The sequence below is a fragment of the Schistocerca serialis genome, chromosome 5, assembly GCF_023864345.2.
Source record: "Schistocerca serialis cubense isolate TAMUIC-IGC-003099 chromosome 5, iqSchSeri2.2, whole genome shotgun sequence".
NCBI lineage: Eukaryota > Metazoa > Arthropoda > Insecta > Orthoptera > Acrididae > Schistocerca > Schistocerca serialis.
Genome location: NC_064642.1, coordinates 328,577,116 through 328,600,409, shown reverse-complemented (window position 1 = coordinate 328,600,409; position 23,294 = coordinate 328,577,116). Strand labels below are relative to the sequence as shown.

The 23,294-nt window shown below is 35.1% G+C and overlaps 1 protein-coding gene across 1 annotated transcript in view; it reads right to left on the bottom strand.

Moving 5' to 3' along the window:
• The window catches only part of LOC126481269 (cadherin-23), a 505,796-nt gene that overhangs the window by 112,775 nt on the left and 369,727 nt on the right, over window positions 1–23,294 (bottom strand). Inside the window, exons 18-21 of the mRNA XM_050104895.1 lie at window positions 20,728–20,892; window positions 18,035–18,277; window positions 5,356–5,444; window positions 1–158 (exon numbers count right to left, since the gene is read on the bottom strand). Coding sequence (XP_049960852.1) covers window positions 1–158; window positions 5,356–5,444; window positions 18,035–18,277; window positions 20,728–20,892 — 655 coding nt within the window. The remainder of the gene's footprint in view (window positions 159–5,355; window positions 5,445–18,034; window positions 18,278–20,727; window positions 20,893–23,294) is intronic.

The following is a 23,294-nucleotide window of genomic DNA, read 5'->3' as shown; positions in this document are numbered from 1 at the left end:
CCAATTTGTTTGAATGCATTTCTACTTTCTCCACTAGAGTATCCAAACTGATAATTATCCCAAGCTTCAATAATTAACATGTAGCTACTCTGCTGTTCACGGTCCAGTTTGTCTGATACATTCAAAATACCATTGTCAGGGTGAATCTGGAACTTTCCCTAAACGAAAAGAAATGTTATTTGTAAAACTTTATATTATGATTAAATTTTGGGAAAAACAAGAGAAAGATTACAATTCACAAAAATAAAAACAAACCAAGAATACACAGACTTTTATTTACACTGTCATTGATTTGACATGGTTTATATTAGCCATTAATGCAACTGTTAGCAAAAAAACAAGAAAATTAAAAAAAAAAGTTATTTAAAATATTGTGTAGAATTTTATTAATTAACAAATGCACAATCCCAAAACACAGAATCCAACCAAACTAACTAAAAAAAACAAGGGCAAAAGATTATTTACAATTTATAACTTTAAATATGTGAGAAATAAACTCTATGTTGTTTCATATAACAAATAATAATGAAGATAGCCATGTCAGTCACTTAGGAATGAAATCAATAGCAAGTGGAAGCTAGCTGACATGAATGGCTGTAGGAAAAATGTGAACAAATTGAAAAAGAAATGGTAACTCCAGAAACAGATTCAGCAAAAATAAATAACACTCAAAATGATATTTTCTGAAATTAAAAGCAAAGGCATCAACATTGATAATGCAATAGGAATTCCACTCTAAAATGGAGAGATAAGAGCAGATGGTAAGATTAGATTGAGAGAGGAGGCACAGGCAGAAGGAAAGATATTTCATTGGCATGTAAAGAAGAAAACACCAAGCAGGGAACTGGTAGTTATCTCCCAGTCAACACCACTGCTGCTCTGTGGTATAGCTTATTTTTCACACTTTCCCCCTTTGTTATGTGTTGGAATTATGTCTTGGAGTACCGCAGCAAAAATCAACAACATATTCTTAAGGAAAAAGTGGGCAGTAAGAACATGGTATAAAGTGGATAACTCCACATGTTTCATGCACTTCATCAGAGACTGAATTTTTATCCTCACTTCCACAAAAATTTGTGTGAATTCCTAAGGGGCCAAATGGCTGCCGTCATTAGTCCCTTGGCTTACACACTACTTAAACTAATTTAAAGTAAGTTATGCTAAGAACAACACAAAACACACACACACACACACACACACACACACACACACACACACACACATGCCCGAGGGTGGACTTGAACCTCCGGCGGGAGGAGCCACGCAATCCGTGATACGGCGCCTCAAACTGCGTGGCTATTCTCATTTCCCAGTATGTGTATTCCTTAAGGGAGTTTATGAGACAATGATAAAAGTAAATATCATTTCAATCATAATACAACACAAGAAACAATTTTCAAGACAACTGTCTTCATCTGTTGGTTCAGAGCAACCATCTGTCTGTTGATCTATTACAGCTTGGCTACAGACAAGCCAAGAAGTTCACAAGAGACTTAATTTAAAATAAATTAAGGACAAACCACAAAAGCAAGTCCTCCTACAAATTGCCTCATTATCTGGATACAATAACTGAAACTCCCTTTGTTACAATAATTACTCCTAGTACTCAACTATACAACAAAACGGCTAACCCAGTTCATGATGAATAGTCCGAATTGCAGGTTGTTTACCTAACAGCTTCTAGGGGCAACAAAAATTTAATTTTTAGTAATTTATATAATTACTAATGGAATTTAAAATTCTGTTATAAGCTACTCATAAAGAAGTATAATCTTATAGAGGTTTAACAGAATAAGACAAGTATTACAGTTAGTAATTGTGTATGTCTTCAGGCAGTGTAACTCACAGCACACAAATCACACAGATTATATTTATCCACCATTCGAGAGCAGGAGCACTTAGTGACTTCCAACAAACTTTAAACATAATTTCAGATCTTTTCTAAACTTCTCTCACTTGCTTTCTAACATCAAATATTTAACATATTAACTCATTTGCAAAGTAATCAGATGTCTGAAGCTGTTTTAGGTATTGGTGTTGCATTCTTTTTAAAAACTGGGGGGGGGGGGGGGTGGATCACATATTATAAAGAAGTCACCATTCTCACCAGTTATCTTTTGAGAAAAACAACTAGTTACTATAAATTCAAAGAAACAGCAAGTTCCAAAATAACAGCTTCTCTGCTTATTGTACTAGCCTTTTTAAGACCAAATAATATACAATAGGTTAGGAGTAGTTAATTTTTAATGCAGCCCACAAAAGATGTTCCTCACAGTGGGTTCTGTGTTGATCTGTATTTCGATATGCCCACATGTAAGAATATTCTCTTTCATTCTGAGAACTATGCAAATGACAAATGTCAGTGACACATGTAACTGCACATTAACTTCACTAGCTTTTGAGCTGCCTGTCTCTTTTTATATGAGTGCTCTCTCTCTCTCTCTCTCTCTGTTTCTTTCTCTCTCTCTCTCTCAACTGCACACACACCCACGCACACACACCCAATCACGCCAAATCAGAAGCTATGCTGTTAAGTGTGCTCATGCACCACACATCACTTATCCAGAGGTGAGTAGTTGACATTCCTAGCTTTTATTTATAGTTTCCAAACTGGAATTTTTGTTATTCTTGTAAATTTCAAATTTATCGACGATATTCTGTGCCCACAGGATAACTGCCTGCATTTTGTTAAGTTTATAAAATTTTCCATGTCGCTGTATCCACTATCAACCTATATTTCAGTGAACAGTAATATAAAAAATTTCCTCCCTCTTTTGTGTCAAGTATTTAGCTGTCTGAGATCTATCTTAAGAGAGAAGGAAAAAGGAAAGAAGCAAGATTGGGGTTTAATGCTCCATACACAATTAGATCATTAGAGACAGAACACAAGCTTAGACTGTTTTAAGGCTGGGGGAGGAAATTGGCCATGTTCTTTCAAAAGAACCGTTCCAGCATCTGCCTGTGGCAATTTAAAGAATGATCAGGTGTGGATTTAAACCATCGTCCTCTTGAATGTGGGTCCAGAGAGAAGAAAAGAATTAATACAACCTATTTATACCATATTCTTGCTGTCCATGGTCTTTCTCCGGTTACTAACTGCAAGAACTTCATTTCATCTATTTCCATAGTCCATACTATTGTGACCTGACTTATGTTGTGACATAACTAGTTTAGAAGCACAGTCAGATCAGAAGTGAAGTGGCATTTTTGGTCATCCATTTGTTGGCACATGAGCAACTTCATACAGGAGTGAAACAGCAATGGTGTCAACCTGGGATTTTTAAGGTCTCTGTGGAGGGAGACATTACAGAATAACTTGGACTTTAGGTTAATGAGATAGGTAAGGAGATGACAGGAGAACTGAGACCCTGGGTTGGCTTATTGGTCTGCTTCTTATTGCTCCTTCAAGTGTTAGCTGGGAACATGCAGAAGAACATAAGTATTAGTTTTATACAAGCATATATGAGGCCTACTAGATTCTCCAATCAATTGCCAGAGCAAATGGCCACCCTGACGTTTAACTTAGTTAAGAAACAATATCATGAAAAGGATAGTTGTTAATCACCATATAGCAGAGATGCTGAGTCGCAGAGGCACAACAAAAAGACTGTCAAAAAATAAGCTGCTGGCCATCAAGGCCTTTGTGAAAAATAAACACCACACACACACACACACACACACACACACACACACACACACACACACACACACACACACCTGCAAACACAACTCTCACAAACAAAACAGGTATATACAGTAATGCATGGTACAACAGACCATACACCATGGAGGTGTCAGATATTATTGTTCTAATCGAATAGGTTCGAGTACTCATTACAATGTAGGTGATGCACAGGCATAGGCACCTGTAGACAAATATATGTTGGAAACTAATAACCATAGCCCAGAGGTATGTACAGGCAAGCTTTCCAAGTCATGCTTAGTGCACGATGTTAATCAAGTCTTGACTGCTCATTTACATAGCATCTGCTGTAGGCTTGTCAATCCAAGGCAGCTGTTGTTGGTTGTCTTGAACTTGCTGAACACTGTCTTGCTAGCCATTTGAGGGCCACTAAATATGGAATTTTAGGCTGTTTACTTATAGAGAATATGTGACTACATCACTTTTTAGTTCCAGTTCTCAGTCAGTGTGCAAGAAATCATTGGTTTCTCAATGTTTATGATCTCTGACGAAAGAGGTTTTCACTGTGTGTCTCTACCTAAGTTACAAGACTTACAGCTAATATTCATACTTGGAGTGTTTTTACATTTTCTTCTTCCAGCCTCTCACAATTTGGTCATCGCAATACCTATCTTGACTCAATTTTTATTCCTTATAAATATTTGATCTCACTTATGTTTAACTTTTACAGGAGTTATTTTCCTTCCTGTTCCTTATGGGGTCTGGATAGTCTATTGACTTTTAAAAAAGCTGTATTTCAATTTCTAAAATTTTCCCCCAACTTTCTCTCAGTAATTAGCTGACTGATGTCATACTCTGTGAACTAAGCAGTGAAGGTTATGAGCAGATGTGTCCTAAGTTGCAAGAGATCATGTTTTAAACTTTTTTATTCTTTTTGATTCATCAGTCTAGTAAACTTTGACAGTAAATAACTGAAAGCATTTAAGTTTAATGTGTCTGGAAAGCTGTCCCTATTAAGTGTGGTTTGGTGCATAACAGAGCCCATCTCATACTAAAAATATGAAGGTCTGAGGTTTAATCACAAATTGGTCCAAGAATTTCCTAAATAAGTCAGCCATCACATCATGTGGTAAATGACAAGCTGCACTATGGTTCAGAGGCCACATAAAATTACAGCACCCTCAGTGACTGGTTGGGCAGGGCAGTTCAGAGAGTAGAAGAAGGAAAGGAAAGGGCATATTGCTTCCAAAAAGTAGCATATAATAAAGCATTTTAGTGTTTTAATCAACCTCTAGTTTGAGGCCCTACCTCTCTCAATTACTCATTTTGAAATAATTTTATGAATTTCATGATGTAAGCCATATAGTTTTTTGATGACTGCATGTGATCTGCCTTCTTTTTCTTTACTGCATAATTGTTTGATGCAAGTTCTTATTTTCTTTTCCCACTTTCTCAAAAATTGCATAATTTTTTTCTTGACATTAACTTTATCATTATTTGGATATCTTTTACAGATTGTTTTCACTGTCAAGAAATATGGTAACAGAACAACAAAACAGCAATCACCAATATTCTATTTGCATTTCACATTCAGTGGTGCAACATCCGTAGTTTTCACATTTTATTAGTGCCAACGTGTTATTGTCCAATGCTTCATTCAAATTTATAATGAAGTAAACTTACTACAACTGCTGTAGTAATGGATATAATACCTTAGAAGACATCCGATCCAACAAGTAAGTTACTTTTCCAAAATCGCCTGCATCAGCATCCTTTGCCTGAATGATAGCTATTTCTGTTCCTGAAAATTGAAAAAAGAAACAATATATTGCAGGTAACTTTCATTAAAACATGATGCATTTTGAGATGAAATATAAGATCTGCCTGAGTGAATAAATGTCTTTGACACACACTGTAAAGGAGCTGTTGTAAAACTTAAATTTCCTACGTAAATTACTTGTAATACTTCTGGCATTCTAGTCTGAGATGCTGGATTTCGTAGCCATGTGTGCATGAGGTGTGCTTGCTTGTGTGTATGAATGGTGTGTTTTCACTTTTTTTCGGATGAAAGTTGTGGTCGAAATCTAATGTGTAAGTGTCTCTTATCTGTGCCCCTCTGCAACATAGTGCATCACTTTATGGTAAATAGCACTCTATCTTTTCCTATATTGTCAAAATACCAGTTGAAAATTCTGTTCCTCTGATATTAGCGGCATAATAATTAACAGTATGTGGATGAAATTCAGAAAAAAAAAAAAATGTAATGACAACAATCAGGTGTTTTATACCAAGTAAATGGTGTCAGGAACTTGCCAGTAAGCAAAACAAAAGATACTAACAATGGAATTGATAACAGGCAGAAAACGTCCCCCATGGTACACAAAGGAGTTAGACATTGTTCTTGAAGCAGTATAAAAACATGCCACACTTTAAAGATTTCATAGATGGGCAGTGATTTTTAGAATATCAAAATTTAATTCACACTTCTCTGAAAGATGCTTTTAACAGTTTCCATAACAAAAATCTGTCTTAAAATCTAGCGAAAAGTTTAAAGAAGTTGTAGCGATATCAAAGGTACACGAGTGACAAAGGAAAATCAGTACCTGTACTACGTAATAGAAATGGTAATTTATAGCTGACAGCACCACTAAAGGAGGGCTATCAAACACTACTTTCCAAAATTCTTTCATAAAAGAAGATGTAGTAAATATTCCAGAATTATTATAGAGTATGACTGCAAACTTGACTTATTTTTAAATTAGATCCCCTTGGATAACCATGCAATATAAGTGGTAATGCATCTGCCTCTCACATACCACAGAACATGATATGTTGAATTCATAACACGATTCAACCAATCAAAATTGTAAATCTAAAAACCTAATTTATTCTCTACAATTTTTCATAAACAGAACTAATACATAAGACTGACACAAGATGTATTTCCTGTTTAAACTGAAAACTTAAAGACCTTTCTATATTACTAACTATATTCAAAATACTTTAAACTAACCGTTTTTGAAGAAAAATGCTTACTTGCTCACAAATTTGTGTTTACAAGTAATTTTATCTTTTTTGTAATGTGTACTTTGAATGTTTGCTTGTGATGTGGACTATATTAGGATGTATATTACAGAGTGTATGTAACAATTTTTCTAAATACTACCTAATGATTTATTACTGTGTTTTTTTATCTGATAAGTGATTTTGTAGCTTCTCAACATTTAATGTTTTTCTGTCCTATGGAAAAACTGGTAGAAGCGGACCCCGGGGAAGATCAGTTTGGATTCCGTAGAAATGTTGGAACACCTGAGGCAATACTAACCTTACGACTTATCTTAGAAGAACGATTAAGAAAAGGCAAACCTACATTTCTAGCATTTGTAGACTTAGAGAAAGCTTTTGACAATGTTAACTGGAATACTCTCTTTCAAATTCTGAAGGTGGCAGGTATAAAATACAGGGAGCGAAAGGCTATTTACAATTTGTACAGAAATCAGATGGCAGTTATAAGAGTCGAGGGGCATGAAAGGGAAGCAGTGGTTGGGAAAGGAGTGAGACAGGGTTGTAGCCTCTCCTCGATGTTATTCAATCTGTATATTGAGCATGCAGTAAAGGAAACAAAAGAAAAATTCGGAGTAGGTATTAAAATTCATGGAGAAGAAGTAAAAACTTTGAGGTTTGCCGATGACATTGTAATTCTGTCAGAGACAGCAAAGGACTTGGAAGAGCAGTTGAATGGAATGGACAGTGTCTTGAAAGGAGGGTATAAGATGAACATCAAGAAAAGCAAAACGAGGATAATGGAATGTAGTCAAATTAAATCGGGTGATGCTGAGGGAATTAGATTAGGAAATGAGACACTTAAAGTAGTAAAGGAGTTTTGCTATTTAGGGAGTAAAATAACTGATGATGGTCGAAGTAGAGAGGATATAAAATGTAGACTGGCAATGGCAAGGAAATCGTTTCTGAAGAAGAGAAATTTGTTAACATCGAGTATAGATTTAAGTGTCAGGAAGTCGTTTCTGAAAGTATTTGTATGGAGTGTAGCCATGTATGGAAGTGAAACATGGACGATAACTAGTTTGGACAAGAAGAGAATAGAAGCTTTCGAAATGTGGTGCTACAGAAGAATGCTGAAGATAAGGTGGGTAGATCACGTAACTAATGAGGAGGTATTGAATAGGATTGGGGAGATGAGAAGTTTGTGCCACAACTTGACTAGAAGAAGGGATTGGTTGGTAGGACATGTTCTGAGGCATCAAGGGATCACCAATTTAGTATTGGAGGGCAGCGTGGAGGGTAAAAATCGTAGAGGGAGACCGAGAGATGAATACACTAAACAGATTCAGAAGGATGTAGGTTGCAGTAGGCACTGGGAGATGAAGAAGCTTGCACAGGATAGAGTAGCATGGAGAGCTGCATCAAACCAGTCTCAGGACTGAAGACCACAACAACAACAACTGTCCAATGTAGCTATACTGTACAATTTTTCTAATGAATGGATATAGTGGCCTGTATACAAGTTGATTATTTTGGGCTAATTTGCAGAACTGTGTATTATTGAGAATACAGAGAGTTGACTTGTTTGGTTGCTACTGGCATACTGTAGGAACAGTTAATGATAAATGAAGAGATACAAAAGCTATTATAGATAATATTGGAGGCAGAGATGTGAATGTTAGTTTTTAATATGAGTAAAAACCATTTCCAATCATTTCATAAATAAAGTGAAGTATTATTTATCAGTCATTATAGAACAACAACTTTATGAAGAATCAGTACACTCTTCTCCTGATCTGTGTGAAGTAGATATACATACAAATAATGCTGCTGAAATTGTAGTCTGTAATATGGTGTTGTGAATGGGGATATTAAACTACTGTCATGATGTTGAAGGTGACTTTATTACAGCTGATGAAGTTTTGTAGTGGCTTTTAAGATAAGGAGAGTACATAATGAGAAGAGAGAAGTAAAGGAAATATTAGATCCTTACAATGATGATAGTGGTGTGGTCATAATGATTATGTTGATGAATAGTGGGAAAATATTATTTAGACTGAAGAAGAAATTTGTTAGGTACTTAATGTCATATGTCATTGTTGTTGTAGTCTTCAGTCCAGAGACTGGTTTGATGCAGCTCTCCATGCTACTCCATCCTGTGCAAGGTTCTTCATTTCGCAGTACCTACTGCAACCTACATCCTTCTGAATCTGTTTAGTGTATTCATCTCTTGGTCTCCCTCTGCGATTTTTATCCTCCACACTGCCCTCTAATACCAAATACTGTCATATATGGTAATAAATTATGTTCATGAAATCATATGGTATGAAGTCATAGTGATGGTGAAGTATTTGTATTAATGGTTAATGAGGAATTTGAGACAAGAGTGAAAGTAAATATGAAAGTACAGAGGTACGGAGTATAATAATTTAATTGCACGATTAGATGAAAAGAAATTTTACAATTACCAGCTATGCTAACTGAATAATGACATTAAAGAAGAGTCGAAACCAATTTAATTTGTAATTGTAATGTACAGGGAAATAATAATTAGAGATGAGAGGTCACTGTTGCTTGAGAAGTGGAAGATATGATTTAAAAATAAAATATGGATAGTGCTGAGGAAAATGGTTCTTCACTGAAAAAGACATACAGTTTATTATTTTTGATGAAGAATGTTGCTTGCATGAAATAATCTTCCATTCTGTCAGTGTATCAAGAAAATTTGTAGGTAAAGTTTGTCTCTTTATGACAGATACCATGCTACTTTAAAACTGAATACGCAATTTACTATTTTTGCTTGTAGATATTACTTAAAGATTTTGCATTCATATGCTTTTTGTTTTCTTCTCTAGTTTCATGAGGAGATGTGCAGTTGTAATTTAATGCAGTTTGCAACCTTATAACACTTTGTTAGGCAATTTTGTATATATCTACATAAACTACGCCACTCTGAACTGAATTTTTAGCGATAAGGTTACTGCTAGTAAATGTTTTGGAGAAATACTATTATTTTATTTACTTTTGGATTTCTTGGCTGTCTTGTTTAATAGGAATCTTCGTGTATGGCTTAGGATATATTACGGGAACTGCTATACTATATTTGTGGGAATTTGAATCTGTTGGGAAATATTTAAGAGAGAAAAGTTGTACTAAGATTGGGGAGTCACTGTTGTGAAATTGTAGAGTTATAGTCAGCATTTGAATTATTATGAAAGAATATATACATATAGAAAAAGCTCATTATAAAATGGAACTTTTAAGATGAAAATTCGTGTATGTTAACAACTCTGGAGTAGCATAATTGTCCCAATGGTGTGTACTAAATGACATTTGGCAAAGAAAAACTGTTTTATCACACCACAAAGATAAGGCAAGTTTTGAAAATTGTAATAAGTGAGAGCTGAAAGTAATTCTGGGAAATTGTGAACATGGACTGCAGTTGATAATGGACTGAATAATGATGCACTATGGTGAAAATACTTTCTTTAACATGAAGCTGATAGGTTCAGAATTATGTTGACAGTATGTTGAAGTGGTATCTTTGTGAGATTTTGGTAGGAGAGGAGACATGCTAATGATAATGCTATTCATGATAATATAGAGATGATGCTCTTGAAGTTTATGATTTTACTGATGATGTTGGTGATGTAGAAACTGAAGATCATCAAGGTTAGGGATATTTATTCTGAGGTGTATCACATTCATTTATATTGAACAGTAGATTGTTTTGCTTGGAAATATTTTGGAGTGTCATTATATAGTTAGTGTGGTAAAAGTTGAGAGGAAAGTAAATAGAGAATATCTAATAATTTGTAATAAAATATGTCCTGGGGTAAAAGAGGTGGTGAAAACAGTAAAAGAGTTAGTTGTGGAAAATATATGTAATGTTGTGATATTACTGACTACCAATTAATACCACCAGACTGTTTGAAACAGGTCTGACTATTTAAAAAGATTGATGTACCAATGAAATTGGAGAAAGATATTTTAAACTACCTTCTGTGAAACTATTCTCCTTTTATAAAGACTTTTTATGCTATGAGGCTTTGAATAAAATCTTATATTCAAATGGAAATGAAAAACAATGATAATTTTATGTTTTATTTAAAGTTTACTTTTGTGTTTGTCAATGCTGTGTAATTAATTATAGTGAATAAATTTTCATGCAGTTACCTGTGTAGTAAATTCACAATTAACGAGTTAAACAATTTTGATTTTTTACTTCATTTACACAGTCATGTAGACTTTGTGATTATTGTACACCAATTTGTCAATTATGGTATTTGATCTAATTAATATAGTGTGTTGTGTGGTAATAACACTATCCTATTGCTTTTGAAGATGAATGAAAACACTTCTGTGTATGTGAATTTTATTTAAGTCAATTGCTGCATGGTTTAATGAAAATGCCTGCACATGAACTAAGGTTTATGTGAATTCCATTAATTTCTTTGTAAATATTATGAGTCAGATAATTAAAATTTCAGTTTTCTTCTTATATGTGACAAATAATCACTTTGTCATTGAATTTAAAATTTTGACATAAGCTCATTACGAGAAAATTTTATTTATTTTGCTAATTCAAATTTTTTTGATTACATGAATTATGTATTATTGAAGCTACTTATCTTTATATTTTTCGAAATTTGAAGTTTTAGCAGTTCCATTATTTTGGTATCAGAATTTTGCTTGGATGTTCATGGTTACAAAAGTCGTGGGAGGCTATTGTAATGTTACTGGTCAATACTTCTATCTCTGTCATGTACTGTAGAATATGATACATTAAATTCATAAGAGAATTAATATTGTAAACCTAAAAATCTAATTTATTCTTAATTTTTTTCACGAATGGAACTAATATATAAAATTGACACACAATTTATTTCCAATTTAGTTTAAAATTTTAATTATATTTCAAAACTTTTGTCATTATTTGTGTTTGTGTAATTTATTCAGGAAACATTTGTATGGATTGATACCAATGATAATATTTTGTACATGATGTAAATATGTAATATTACATATTAACATCTGTAATATTATATATTAATTATACTGTTCTGTACTTTGACAAGTCCTGTATCGTGAATGTGATAATACAGGTGCTAAATAAATAAATAAATAAAAGAAGTACTTAATTTTGAAAGACACAATTTGGGTGTAAAGGATGAATGCATTTTATGCTCTATGTGCTGTAGCCTATTACACCTTTGCATCTGTTGATTTTCATTATCAGTTAGTTATGGAGTAGCAGTAGCAGAGTTATGATGCATTGGTTGGAAGATGTCTGTTGAGAGAAGCAGTATGGGGCTTTTAATGGTGCAACATGTTTTATTTGAGATTATTTAGTTTGTGATAAAAAATTGAGAGAATATGTTTTTTTTTTTTTTTTAAAAAAAAAGATCAAACACCTATAATTGGATATTTCATAGTGTGTATCTTAAAAATGAAAATTTTAACTCTAGCACACATGGAATCAACTTAATAGACATGGATCGGCAACAAAGAAGACATCATAATTCATATGTTAAGTAATTAGTCAACAAAATACTCTATTTCAAATTCTGAGGGTAGCAGGGGTAAAATACAGGGAGCGAAAGGCTATTTACAACTTACACAGAAAACAAATGGCAGTTATAGTACTCAAGGGACACGAAAAGGAAGCAGTGGTTGAGAAGGGATTTAGGAAGGGTTGTAGCCTACCCCTGATGTTATTCAGTCAGTACATTGAACAGGCAGTAAAGGAAATAAAATAAAAGTTTGGTGTAGAATTAAAGTCCAGAGAGAAGAAATAAAAACTTTGACGTTTACCAGTGACATTGTTGAAAATGAAATGATTGTATGGCATTTATTGGCCGGGATATCCCCTTCGGGGTTTGGCTGTCATATTTCAAGTCTCTTTAGTTGACACCACTTTGGTGACTTGTGTGTCAATGATGATGAAAATGATGATGAAGGACACAACACCCAGTCCTCTGCTGGGAATCAAACCTGGACCCCCTTGCATGGTAGGTGGTAACGCTACCGCTGTGCTATGGAGGCAGACAGTGACATTGCGATTCTCTCAGAGACAGCAAAGGACTTGGAAGAGTAGCTGACCAAAATAGATGTTGTCTTGAAAGGATGATATAAGATGTACATAAACAAAAGCAAAACAAGGATAATAGAATATAATCAAATTAAAACAGGTGATGCCAAGGAAATTAGATTAGGAAATGAGACATTTAAATTAGTAGACGAATTTTGCTATTTGAGCAGCAAAATAACTAATGGCTGAAGTGGAGAAGATATAAAATGAAGACGAGCAACGGCAAGAAAAAAATTTCTGAAAAAGAGAAATTTGTTAACATCAAGTATAGTTTCAGGTGTCAGGAAGTCTTTTATGAAAGTATTTGTACGGAGGGTAGCGTTGAATGGAAGTGAAACTTGACTGAGAAACAGTTTAGACTAGAAGAGAATAGAAGCTTTTAAAATGTGGTGCTACAGAAGATTGGTGAAGATTAGATGGATACATCACATAACTCATGAGGAAGTACTGAACAGAATTGGGGAGCAAAGAAGTTTGTGGCCTGACTACAAGAAGGGATCAATAGGCAGGACATATTCTGAGAAATCAAGGACCCAAGGAAGTGCGCATTGTGTGTGTGTGTGTGTGGGGTGGGGGGGGGGGGGGTGTAAAAATCAGATCAAAATGAATAATAAAATTATTATACCGAATGGTGTGTTGGAGTAATTAACACTGAACAATAAAAACTGTGAACTCCTACATGTGTGTTCTGAAAGAATTCCAAAGAATATCTGTTACATGACAAGTGACCTAACTTATATGTTGTCAATTCAACTAAAATAACTAGTGATTACAGTTAGTAACAACTTAAACTGGAACAGTTATATATATGAGAGTAATCCCAAAAGTAAGGTCTCCTATTTTTTATAAGTACATAGACCTGTTTATGTCTACAATGGTTTACATCAGTTTACAGCTTCAACAGTTAGCTATTTTTTGACATAATGACCATTTCTGTCGATACATTTTTGTAGTCGCTGTGGCAGTTTTTGTATGCCCATGTCAACCCAGCTCGCTGCCATGCTGTTCAGAAAGTTATGAACCTTGTTGCTTGGTCTCAGGTGTAAAGTGGTATGCCCAGGTTTCGTCACCTGTGACTATTGAGTCCAGAAAGTTGTCCTGTTCAGTCCAAGGTGGTAAAGAAATGCGTGGGAAGCATCAACTCATTGTCGCATGTGGTCCCCAACCAGCATGTGTGGCACCCATCTCACGCACACCTTCCGGTAGTTCAACGTATCTGTTAAAATTCTGTGAGCTGTGCTTCGGGAAACCTCAGGAGGCAATGTGCAGAGATCAATCAGGATGATCGGCTGATCTTCACGCATGCTTTGCTCAACCTTCAACACTGTCTCCTCAGAAATTGACTGTCTTCCACTCCTTCATTCGTCGTGAATTTCAGTCCGATCAGCTGCAAACTCTCTACACCACTTACAAACATTTTTGACATCCCTGCATGACTCACCATACACTTCCGTCAATTGGCAATGGATTTCAATCGACACAGTGCCCTTTGTGTTCAAAAACCGAATAACTGCGTGCAATTTTTCACTTGGTGGTAAGCTCCATTCTCAACAGCTGCCAAGCCAAGACTGAGCGCCTCAGCGTGGCATGCGCATGTTCACACAAAATGTGTAAAGCACTCTTCATAACAGTGTGACCAACTACCACACAAACAGAGTTTTTATAAGTACAGACTTATAAAAAAATAGGAGACCTTCCTTTTGGGATTACTCTCATAAAATACTATAGGGAAAGTGAATTAAGGTCTGTGTTTATTTGGCAGAACACTTAGAAGGTGAAAAAATCCATTAAAGAAACTCTTTACACTACGGATGTCCTTAATCTTCTATTGAACTGCTGCACAATACAAGATCCTTATGAGATAGGATTGACAGAATACATTGAGAAGAGATGACAAGGGGAGCTCATTTTGTGTTATCATCAAATAACTGTAAAATACAGGAGAGAATGTATGATAACAGGGTGTGTACTTGGACAAGGAAAAAAAGTTCTCAGACTTCCCTCTTAAAAATACATGTTTCCCAGGGTGCTAATACACATTTTCCTGGATGAAACTGCACTTTCTCCATGTTAACTGATAATATACTTTCCCTCAGAACTGTAAAACTTCAAAATTCTATGAATGGTAAAGGTTTTATACAGCGGTGCAGAACTTCCTGGCACTTTAGGAAATGAAACTCAGCAAAAAAATAATGTGTTTTGGAAAGATCTTTGATGTGCAACGTGTACACTGTATATTTTGATGTTATCAAAGTATAAATATGAATGCCACCAAACACAGCACGTTAGTTTCCGAAGCAACGAAATCGAGATTATGATGTGCTTTTGTCAGCCTATCATAGCGCATGCCACATTATCTCCCCGTCAAACGACAGCAGATATATAGACCATAGGACACGTGATATAGGCAGCCAATAGCAACATCACTGTTAAGTAGCATGAACACACAAATAGGAAAAGTTCATGGTTTAAATTAATGTATATATAGTATAGCTACAAGAAAAGCTAAGCTTTCACATACAATATTGGTCTTTTTTCCTTGTGTCACCCTTTATAATATATCAATACAAATGTGTCAGTAAAATTTTAAATGATGAGAAATTTTTCTAAATGGCTGGTCCTCAAAGTGTTAAGTTTTGAATGAGAGTCAAATGCTCTGTGATTTAAGAAATTCATAGCTGTCTCACATGTAACATAGTTCATCTTACACATAAGAAAATTTACTTTGAAAGTAACAATTCTCAAACCACCATTTGCAATATTTTCCCTTGAACTTTTAGAAATGCAGACAGTTGTGATGTCATGCTCACCGAAAGCAGTTTGTTGTTATGAAGTACTGCATAGGCTTTGTCCTAAAGTCCTTGACTCATTTTGCTGTTGATGGACACTTATGTGGGCATTATGCTTTGTTGTTATAAATGGCACATTTTCTTTGCAACTTAAGTTTTATATTGATGTTTTTCTCTCATTTATGTTCTATTGGTGCAGTATTATTTTGTAGTAGTGGGCTAAAGTAAAATTCTTTGTTAGAGTATCACTTCTTACCAGTTAAATTACAAAAATGTAACTCAAAACTGTAACAATGAAAAATTCCCGGAATTCTAAAAAATTCCCAGGTTTTTCCCAGTTTTCTCTTGGGTAAAAAATTCCATGTTTTTCCCAGATTTCCCAGTTGTCCCAGGGGATATACACCCTGGATAAGTGAGCTGAAATGTCAGTTGTTAAAAAACAGCGCTTTTCACTGTGGTGAAATGTTTTCACCAAGTTTCAATCAATAATTTTCTGCTCCAAATGCAGAAACATTTTGGTGCCTCCCTCTTACAAAGGGAAGAAAAAACCATCATAATCAAATCAGAGCTTGTACCGAAATATTTAGTTCATCATTTTACCCATGCTCTATTAGAGATTTGGACAATAAATATATTATGCGGAAGTGATGTCATGTACCCTTGTTTAGTACTTAAATGTGAATTGCCTCCTTGTACGTATATAAACCTATACTTTATGTCACAAAAGATAGTGCAGAGTGGTCTACAAATGCTAGTGCACACACCCACAACACATGGAAGAAGAATGACATAAGAAGCATACCCCCTTGACTAACAATGCTTGAAAAAGGATCACAGTACTCAGGTATCAAACTACTAAGAAATTTGCCTAAAAAACTGTGTGACAATAAATATGACACTAAGTTTCCAAAGAGGCTAAAAGACCATTTGGTGGGAAAGGAATTTGACAGTGTTGATGAGTACTGCCCACATTAAATTTGTAAATGTTGTTAATTATAATCCATTATTTTAGAATAGTTAGGAAGTATGTGATAATGAAGGTTTCTGTATTTTTGACAGGCCCTATATTACATGTAAGTTCATTGTACACCATGTAATCCTACAGGAACAAATTAAATTAAATTAAATTAAAGTCAGTGATCTGATGAACCACCTATTAGTAGTAGTAATTTAATCATGCAAGGATCATTTTACAAGGATACAAGGTTCATCAGCTTAATGAAATGAAAACAAAGTCACACATACAGACATAGGGAAATACACATATAAAATGAGAAAAGGAAAGGTTGTCAATTGTGATCTTACTGAAGGAACCTTGCTGGAATTTGCCTAAGTGATTTAGAAAATAACACATAAAATCTAAATCAGGATGGCTGGACACAACATGACCATCCTGAATGTGAGGCCATTGTTTTAAAAAATGCACAATTTCATTTTGTTACATCTAATAGATAATTCCCTTTTTTAGCATACACATCTGAAACAAGTTAGGTTAATGCTATCACAAATAATTGTACCGTGTTCATTTTCTCAGCACTTACCAATGCATACGCCACTCACAATTTCAGGTGACTTTAGGACCTGATACTGTGCCCTTTGTTACTTCTTCATATCTTCCTCATACCTGCCATGAACACGTGTGTGTCCCCTCATGATGAATGAGATACTTAACTCAGAAGGATTGTTAGACATCAGTATTACACACAATCAATTTTGGGTGTATGAACACTGTACAGGATGCAGTGTCACTAGGCTTGTTACTCTCTGACACTTTGTATCCCAGAATTAATTTTGTCCCCCTGGTTCTGAGTCAAGTGAAAGAACTGAACCAGAGACTTCCTGGACTTTCCTCACAAGGTTGAGAAATGTAGAGTCCCCGTAAAATGTGGTAGCTGATTGTGAGTGGGGTGGAAGCAAGGGTTTTTATCTTATACGACTCTCCATCCAGATAATGACAGCTGTAGGAGACCTGGAAGTATTACTTTAAGATCCAAAGGAATGCCCCCCCCCCCCCCCCCCCCCCCCCACACACACAGGTGAATATTAAAATTATAGTAGTTAAATGTTGATTCTTCGTGGTTAGTTGCCAAAGCATTCACAACAAAGTGCTAGGTCTTGAGGTACTCCTGAAAAGGTAGTGAAGTTCACATAATACTAAATACAGAAAGCTGAAGTTGATAGCAGTGAGATTTTTGGGGAAAAGTTCAGACAGAATCATATGTGAATGGTGTAATGACTGAACATGTCAACTATCATTTTGACAGTCTAGATTCTTGAGTCATCATCAGTATGACCCCTGAGTTTTGAAACAGTGGTCTCAATGGGAGAGAGACACTCAGTCTAACCATGCAGATGAAACAAGATGACTTAAAACTAGTTCTTAATGTAAACATATTTTTGTTATCCCCATACATATAGGGCGGCATGCAACAAGGCTGCTTCAGTACCTTCACTAGCTTCAGAATAAAGCAATGAAAAATGAATGAAAATAATTGCTACTTGTCTTACCTATTGGAGCATCTTCTCTGACTGAAATGCTTGTTACATCTCCAACAAAATATGGATTGTTGTCATTTTCATCTAGTATCTGAATGAATACATCAGCAAGACTTGATCGCGGTGGCACACCAGAATCAGTTGCTTTCACTGTAAAGTTGAGCCAAGGAGTCTGTTCACGATCAATCTTGTTTGCCACAACTATCTCTCCAGTCTCTGGGTCAAGGTAGACTAGACTTGTGCTTTTGTGTGGTCCTAGAGCATACATTTATTAACTGTTACTTCATATTAGAAGAGTAATCTTTGTTAATGAATATAATAAGAAAATGTTTCACACTTGAGTTCTTGCTGTGTTCAGCAAAACACCACTCCCTTAAAAAAACATACGAAAAAGTATTGGGCAATACTGGCAAATCTTGGTCTCATCAGTATACATTTATAAAAGTACTGTTATTTCCAATATTTTGCTGTAAGCCAAATCTTGAAACAGAATAAAAAAGGAATTTCATATTACAGTGAACACTGATTTTACAACATTTATGAGGGTCCAATTTTTGAGACATAATGTGTAAAATTTTCTTTCAGTAATAGTAAATTAGGAACTATATGTGAGAAAATTTTAAATGAGTAAATGGAACTCTTTATTTAATAGAAGAAATGGCAGGTATGCAAGGAATGAATGAACCATAGTTTATATAGGTGTTTGGCTGCTTTGATCACATCAGTTCAGAATTTGAACATATTGTGCTAAGGATATGTTATACAAAGAGAATGAACTGATTGCTAATGCTCCTGTTCGTACCTCCTTTACATGAGCGGTCCTGAAGAACATGAGCAGTTAGACTGAGCTAAATAAGATTGTGGGTACTAAGGTGAACTCACATTTGCGAAGAGAGGAGTTCAAATTACCATTGAGCCTTCTAGATTTAGATTTTTCTAGTTTCCCTGTCTCAGTTAAGGCAGCTGCTAGGATGGTTGCTTGAAAAGGACACAGCTGATTGGCTCCCCCACTCTTGTCCAATCTGAGGTTATACTCCAACTATAATGTCCTTGTCATCAACGAGAAAACAACTCTTATCTCTCTTCCTCTTCCAGCAGTATCTTTATTTTATCTTCAATAAAAAAGGATGCAAGGTATTACTGAACCATTGATTTCTTACTTTGATATGACATTGTTAAAATAATCATCAGGTTTTCAATATTACTGTTTGACTGTTAAAGATGTGCTTGCAGTATTGAGCACTGACTCTTAATTCTATAATATGGCTTCCTACACTGAGTACTTTGCATTCATCCCACTGCTAGGTGTTGAGTTACAAGAGTGGCCTGCCCCAACCTATGTTGGACATTTCTGTAGCAATGGCAGTGGCAACTTTTATAACTCACTTCCAAGACAAACTAAATACTGTAGGTGTAAAATGATTCAGACAATTAATTATGGTACTGACTTTGAAGTTTCTCAATAAACAAATTATTGTATTGAAAAATTATAGAGTTGTTGAAAATGGCTGTCCTCAATAAAAATTATGCCTTCATTAGCAGTATTCAACATGATTTCAGTAGTTTTTCAAATAAGTGGCATGTTGGCTATTCAAGTGTTCTTTCTTTGCACCCCATCATAATACCTGCTATCATGCATTCATTCCTTGCTGTACCAACACAGTAAATGATTAAATCTTCCAATAGTGTCGTGGCTCATTTTTTGTCATATGTCACTGCCAGTGAGAGACATGGATTTTTCATATCACAATTTATTTTATTGTGTTTTTGTAATTTAAAGTATAATGGTACATTATGCAGTAACAGGAGATATACTGACCATTTTTGAATGACACTCTCACACCAGCATTCATTGTGAACCACAGTAATAATTTGTTTGCTCTTTTTTGGTTGTATGAGACCCATTTGGTGACTTCATGTATGGTGTTTCCTTACTTGTAATAGACTGAGTTTCATTGTTCTGTTTAGCAGTTTATCAAAGGACTTCTTAAATTTTGAAAAACATTTTGAGCACCAAAGTAGACAAATGTCTCCAACTGAATTATCCTTGGAGTGCATCACCCCATATATTTCTGGAGCACTGACTATGATGATTAATTAAAAGTAATGTATGAAAATAATGTTGCAAATCAAAAATGTACAGTTTATCCTGTTCACCTGCTAGAACAGTAATTTGGCCATAGACAGTTCAAGACATAGATGGATGTCTGATAGATGAGTTATTGTAACAATATACTTCATGAACATGAGGACAATAAATTGTTTCTAGGCGGGCTATGAGGCCAAAACATAGAGTTTCTAAATACTTTTTGCTGATATCCAAATAATTCTATACTGGCATTGGAGATGTATTGTGAATTTACTAGCACAGTAATTCATTTGTACAGAAGGTTCCAAAACAGAAACCAACTGTTCACATTCTGTGTACCTGTACTGTACCTATTCCTACATGAGGGCTTCAGCATTGGCAAAGTTTTATTTTAATTTTGTTTCTTATTTACCCCTACTCCCTAAAAAATTGAGATATTTCACTTTTTTCCTATGCTGCTGATGGTGGTTAATAAATTTTCTTTGTTTGGTAAAGTCACGAAACAAAGTACAACACGTAATGATAAGTTGCATGTTTTGCATTCATACCTGATTTCTTGCTACATGATGTTCTTGTGTATTAAATATTTAACTATTAACTAAGAACTCAGCATTACCTTCTAGTGAGTAAGTTATTGTACGATTCTTGTCAGGGTCATCAGCCACAACATTAATGATGGTCATCCCATTTTTGCTGTTTTCAGTAATGGACCTTCTGTAATAAGGCCTTCTGAATTTTGGATTGTTATCATTTTCATCCTCAACCAGCACTGTCAGTACAGCTGAAAAAATATAACTCCTTGTTATGAAAATGTAGATATAAATATAAAAAAATCAATATGGAATCGGAAATACAAAACTCATGGATATTTGTTGATCACCTGATATTTCAATGTATATTTTTCTGAAGCAAAAATCAAGAATCAAGAATTTTATTCGCCACATATCGTTTTACAGTGATATTGGCTTCGTCATACAGGATGTTGTAGTACATACATAATAATAAACTAAACTAGTGTCAATACATTATAGTACACATTTTAAGCATGGCAGTGTACCAAATTACACTAGGATAGTTTCTAAAAGTTAGTGCAATAAGCTATACTATAATATAGTATTGTATAATATAGAATACCTTGTACATAGTGTATTGTGTATTGTATACACTATGTAAGTACACATGAGTAACCACAGCACACAATAATAAGTTAACTACACAAAACTTTTAAATGCTAATATTCTCCTCAGGCATCTCAAAGAATTCTTTAATGTCATAAAATGGATGATCTGACAGCCAGCTCTACCACTTAATTAAAAAAATTGTATCCATAGACTGAATATGAACTGGCGGTTTATTGAACACATTGAGTGGGTTTTTCTTTGTGGGAATTTCCTGTCTTGCTAATCTGTAGCATGGTACATCTAAATTACCCTTTGCTCTGGTGTCATGTTCTTGTATTTCCCCTCTGGCAATCAATTCTGAAATATTACTTTTAATATAGAGTACAGACACATAAATATATGAATTTATATGTGTCAGAATTCTGAGCCTCTTGATGTGAGAGAAGTGTCCCCACATAATCAGACCATATGAAATATGTGACTGAATAGCCTAAAGTATGTCACCCTAAGGTACTCCAAGCTCATTACCTCCCTTAGTTTCAAGATAAGGTATGCCACGCAAGATATTTTTTCACATTCGCGATTGACATGTTCCTCCCAATACAGTTTTGAGTCAATGTGAATACCTAAGAGTTTTACTGACTTATTGCCTACTTCATTAGATATTCCCATGAAAAGTTGTTGGGGTTCATCAGGATGGCACGGCAGCTTATTGGCTGCAAAGCAATCAAGGGCCTTATCCAGTGTTTCTTTTGTTACACTATTCAGATCTGAAATGCTCGTATGTGTGGTAAGTAGTGTTGTATCGTCAGCATAACATACGACAGGGTGGGCTATGTTTTCAGGTAAATCATTGATAGCTACAATGAAGAAGAAGGGTCAAAGGATAGACTCTTGGAGTATACCTGTGCTGATTTCCATTGTGGAAGAATTTAAATTTCTGACTGAAACAAATTGTTTTCAGTTACTTAAATAAGAACTTATCACAGTTAAAGTGCTCCCTCTCACCCCATAAAACCCTAGTTTCATCACTAGTACGTCAACAGGAATGCAATCAAAAGCTTTGCTTAGGCCAGATAATACCAGCGATACCATGTTACTGTTTTCAAAAGTTGTGAATGTGTGGTCAGTGATTTCCAAGATGCCCCCTGTTGTGTTTTTCTCCTTGAAAAAACCAAACTGACTGCAACATAGGATATTGTGGTTTTCAAAGAAGTTGCTTATTTGTGTGAAAACTGAGTCCAAGATGGCGGCGCCTGTGGACGAACTGGTAAATCGCACATTAAATATCAGTAAATTACCATCAGTAAATTGTCTGCTATGTGAAAAAAGTATTAAAGGTGTCAGAACATGTGTAGTGACACATAAATGGTATCACTCATGTTGCTTCATGGAAGCAAATCTTAGTAAAAATTCGTGTGATTGCGAAACTGGGTGCAATGGTCCTGAAGCTGCCTTAGAAATGTGTAATTCAAGACTCAAAATAAGTGTAGGAGAAGAACTACAAAATGACTTAACTAAAGCCAGACAATATGCTGAAGTACTGAAAAGTTTGATTCAGTATGTGGACATACCGACAGAGACACAAAGCTGTGAACAGGAGTGTGTGTTTATTAGGCCTAAGAAATGCTCTCACCCTGTGTTAAATACAAATGTTCATCATGTTCCACAAACGTACAGATAAGAGGTGTGAAATTCAGACGGTCAAAATCCAGGAGAAAAAAATTTTAGCACTGCGGGAAACTGCTAATACGCATCTATTGGTCAAAAAAGTGCCTGTGGCAACTCATTACTGTTATATCTTGTTAAACATAAACATGGTTTTAACATAATATGTGTCAGCAAGGAAAGGAAGACAGAAAAACAAACAGTGAAGGAAAAAGAAGAAATTTACATTCTATCAATGAGTCATGGAAAGGGACTAGCTACAACCATATCTGATATTCAGTCAGACTATAAAGTCACTGGAATTACAAAACCTGGAGGTCCTTTATGAGAAGTGCTGAAAAACTGTGAAACTGCAGTAAAAGGTGATATGAACTGTGTTGTAATCGGAGGAGAT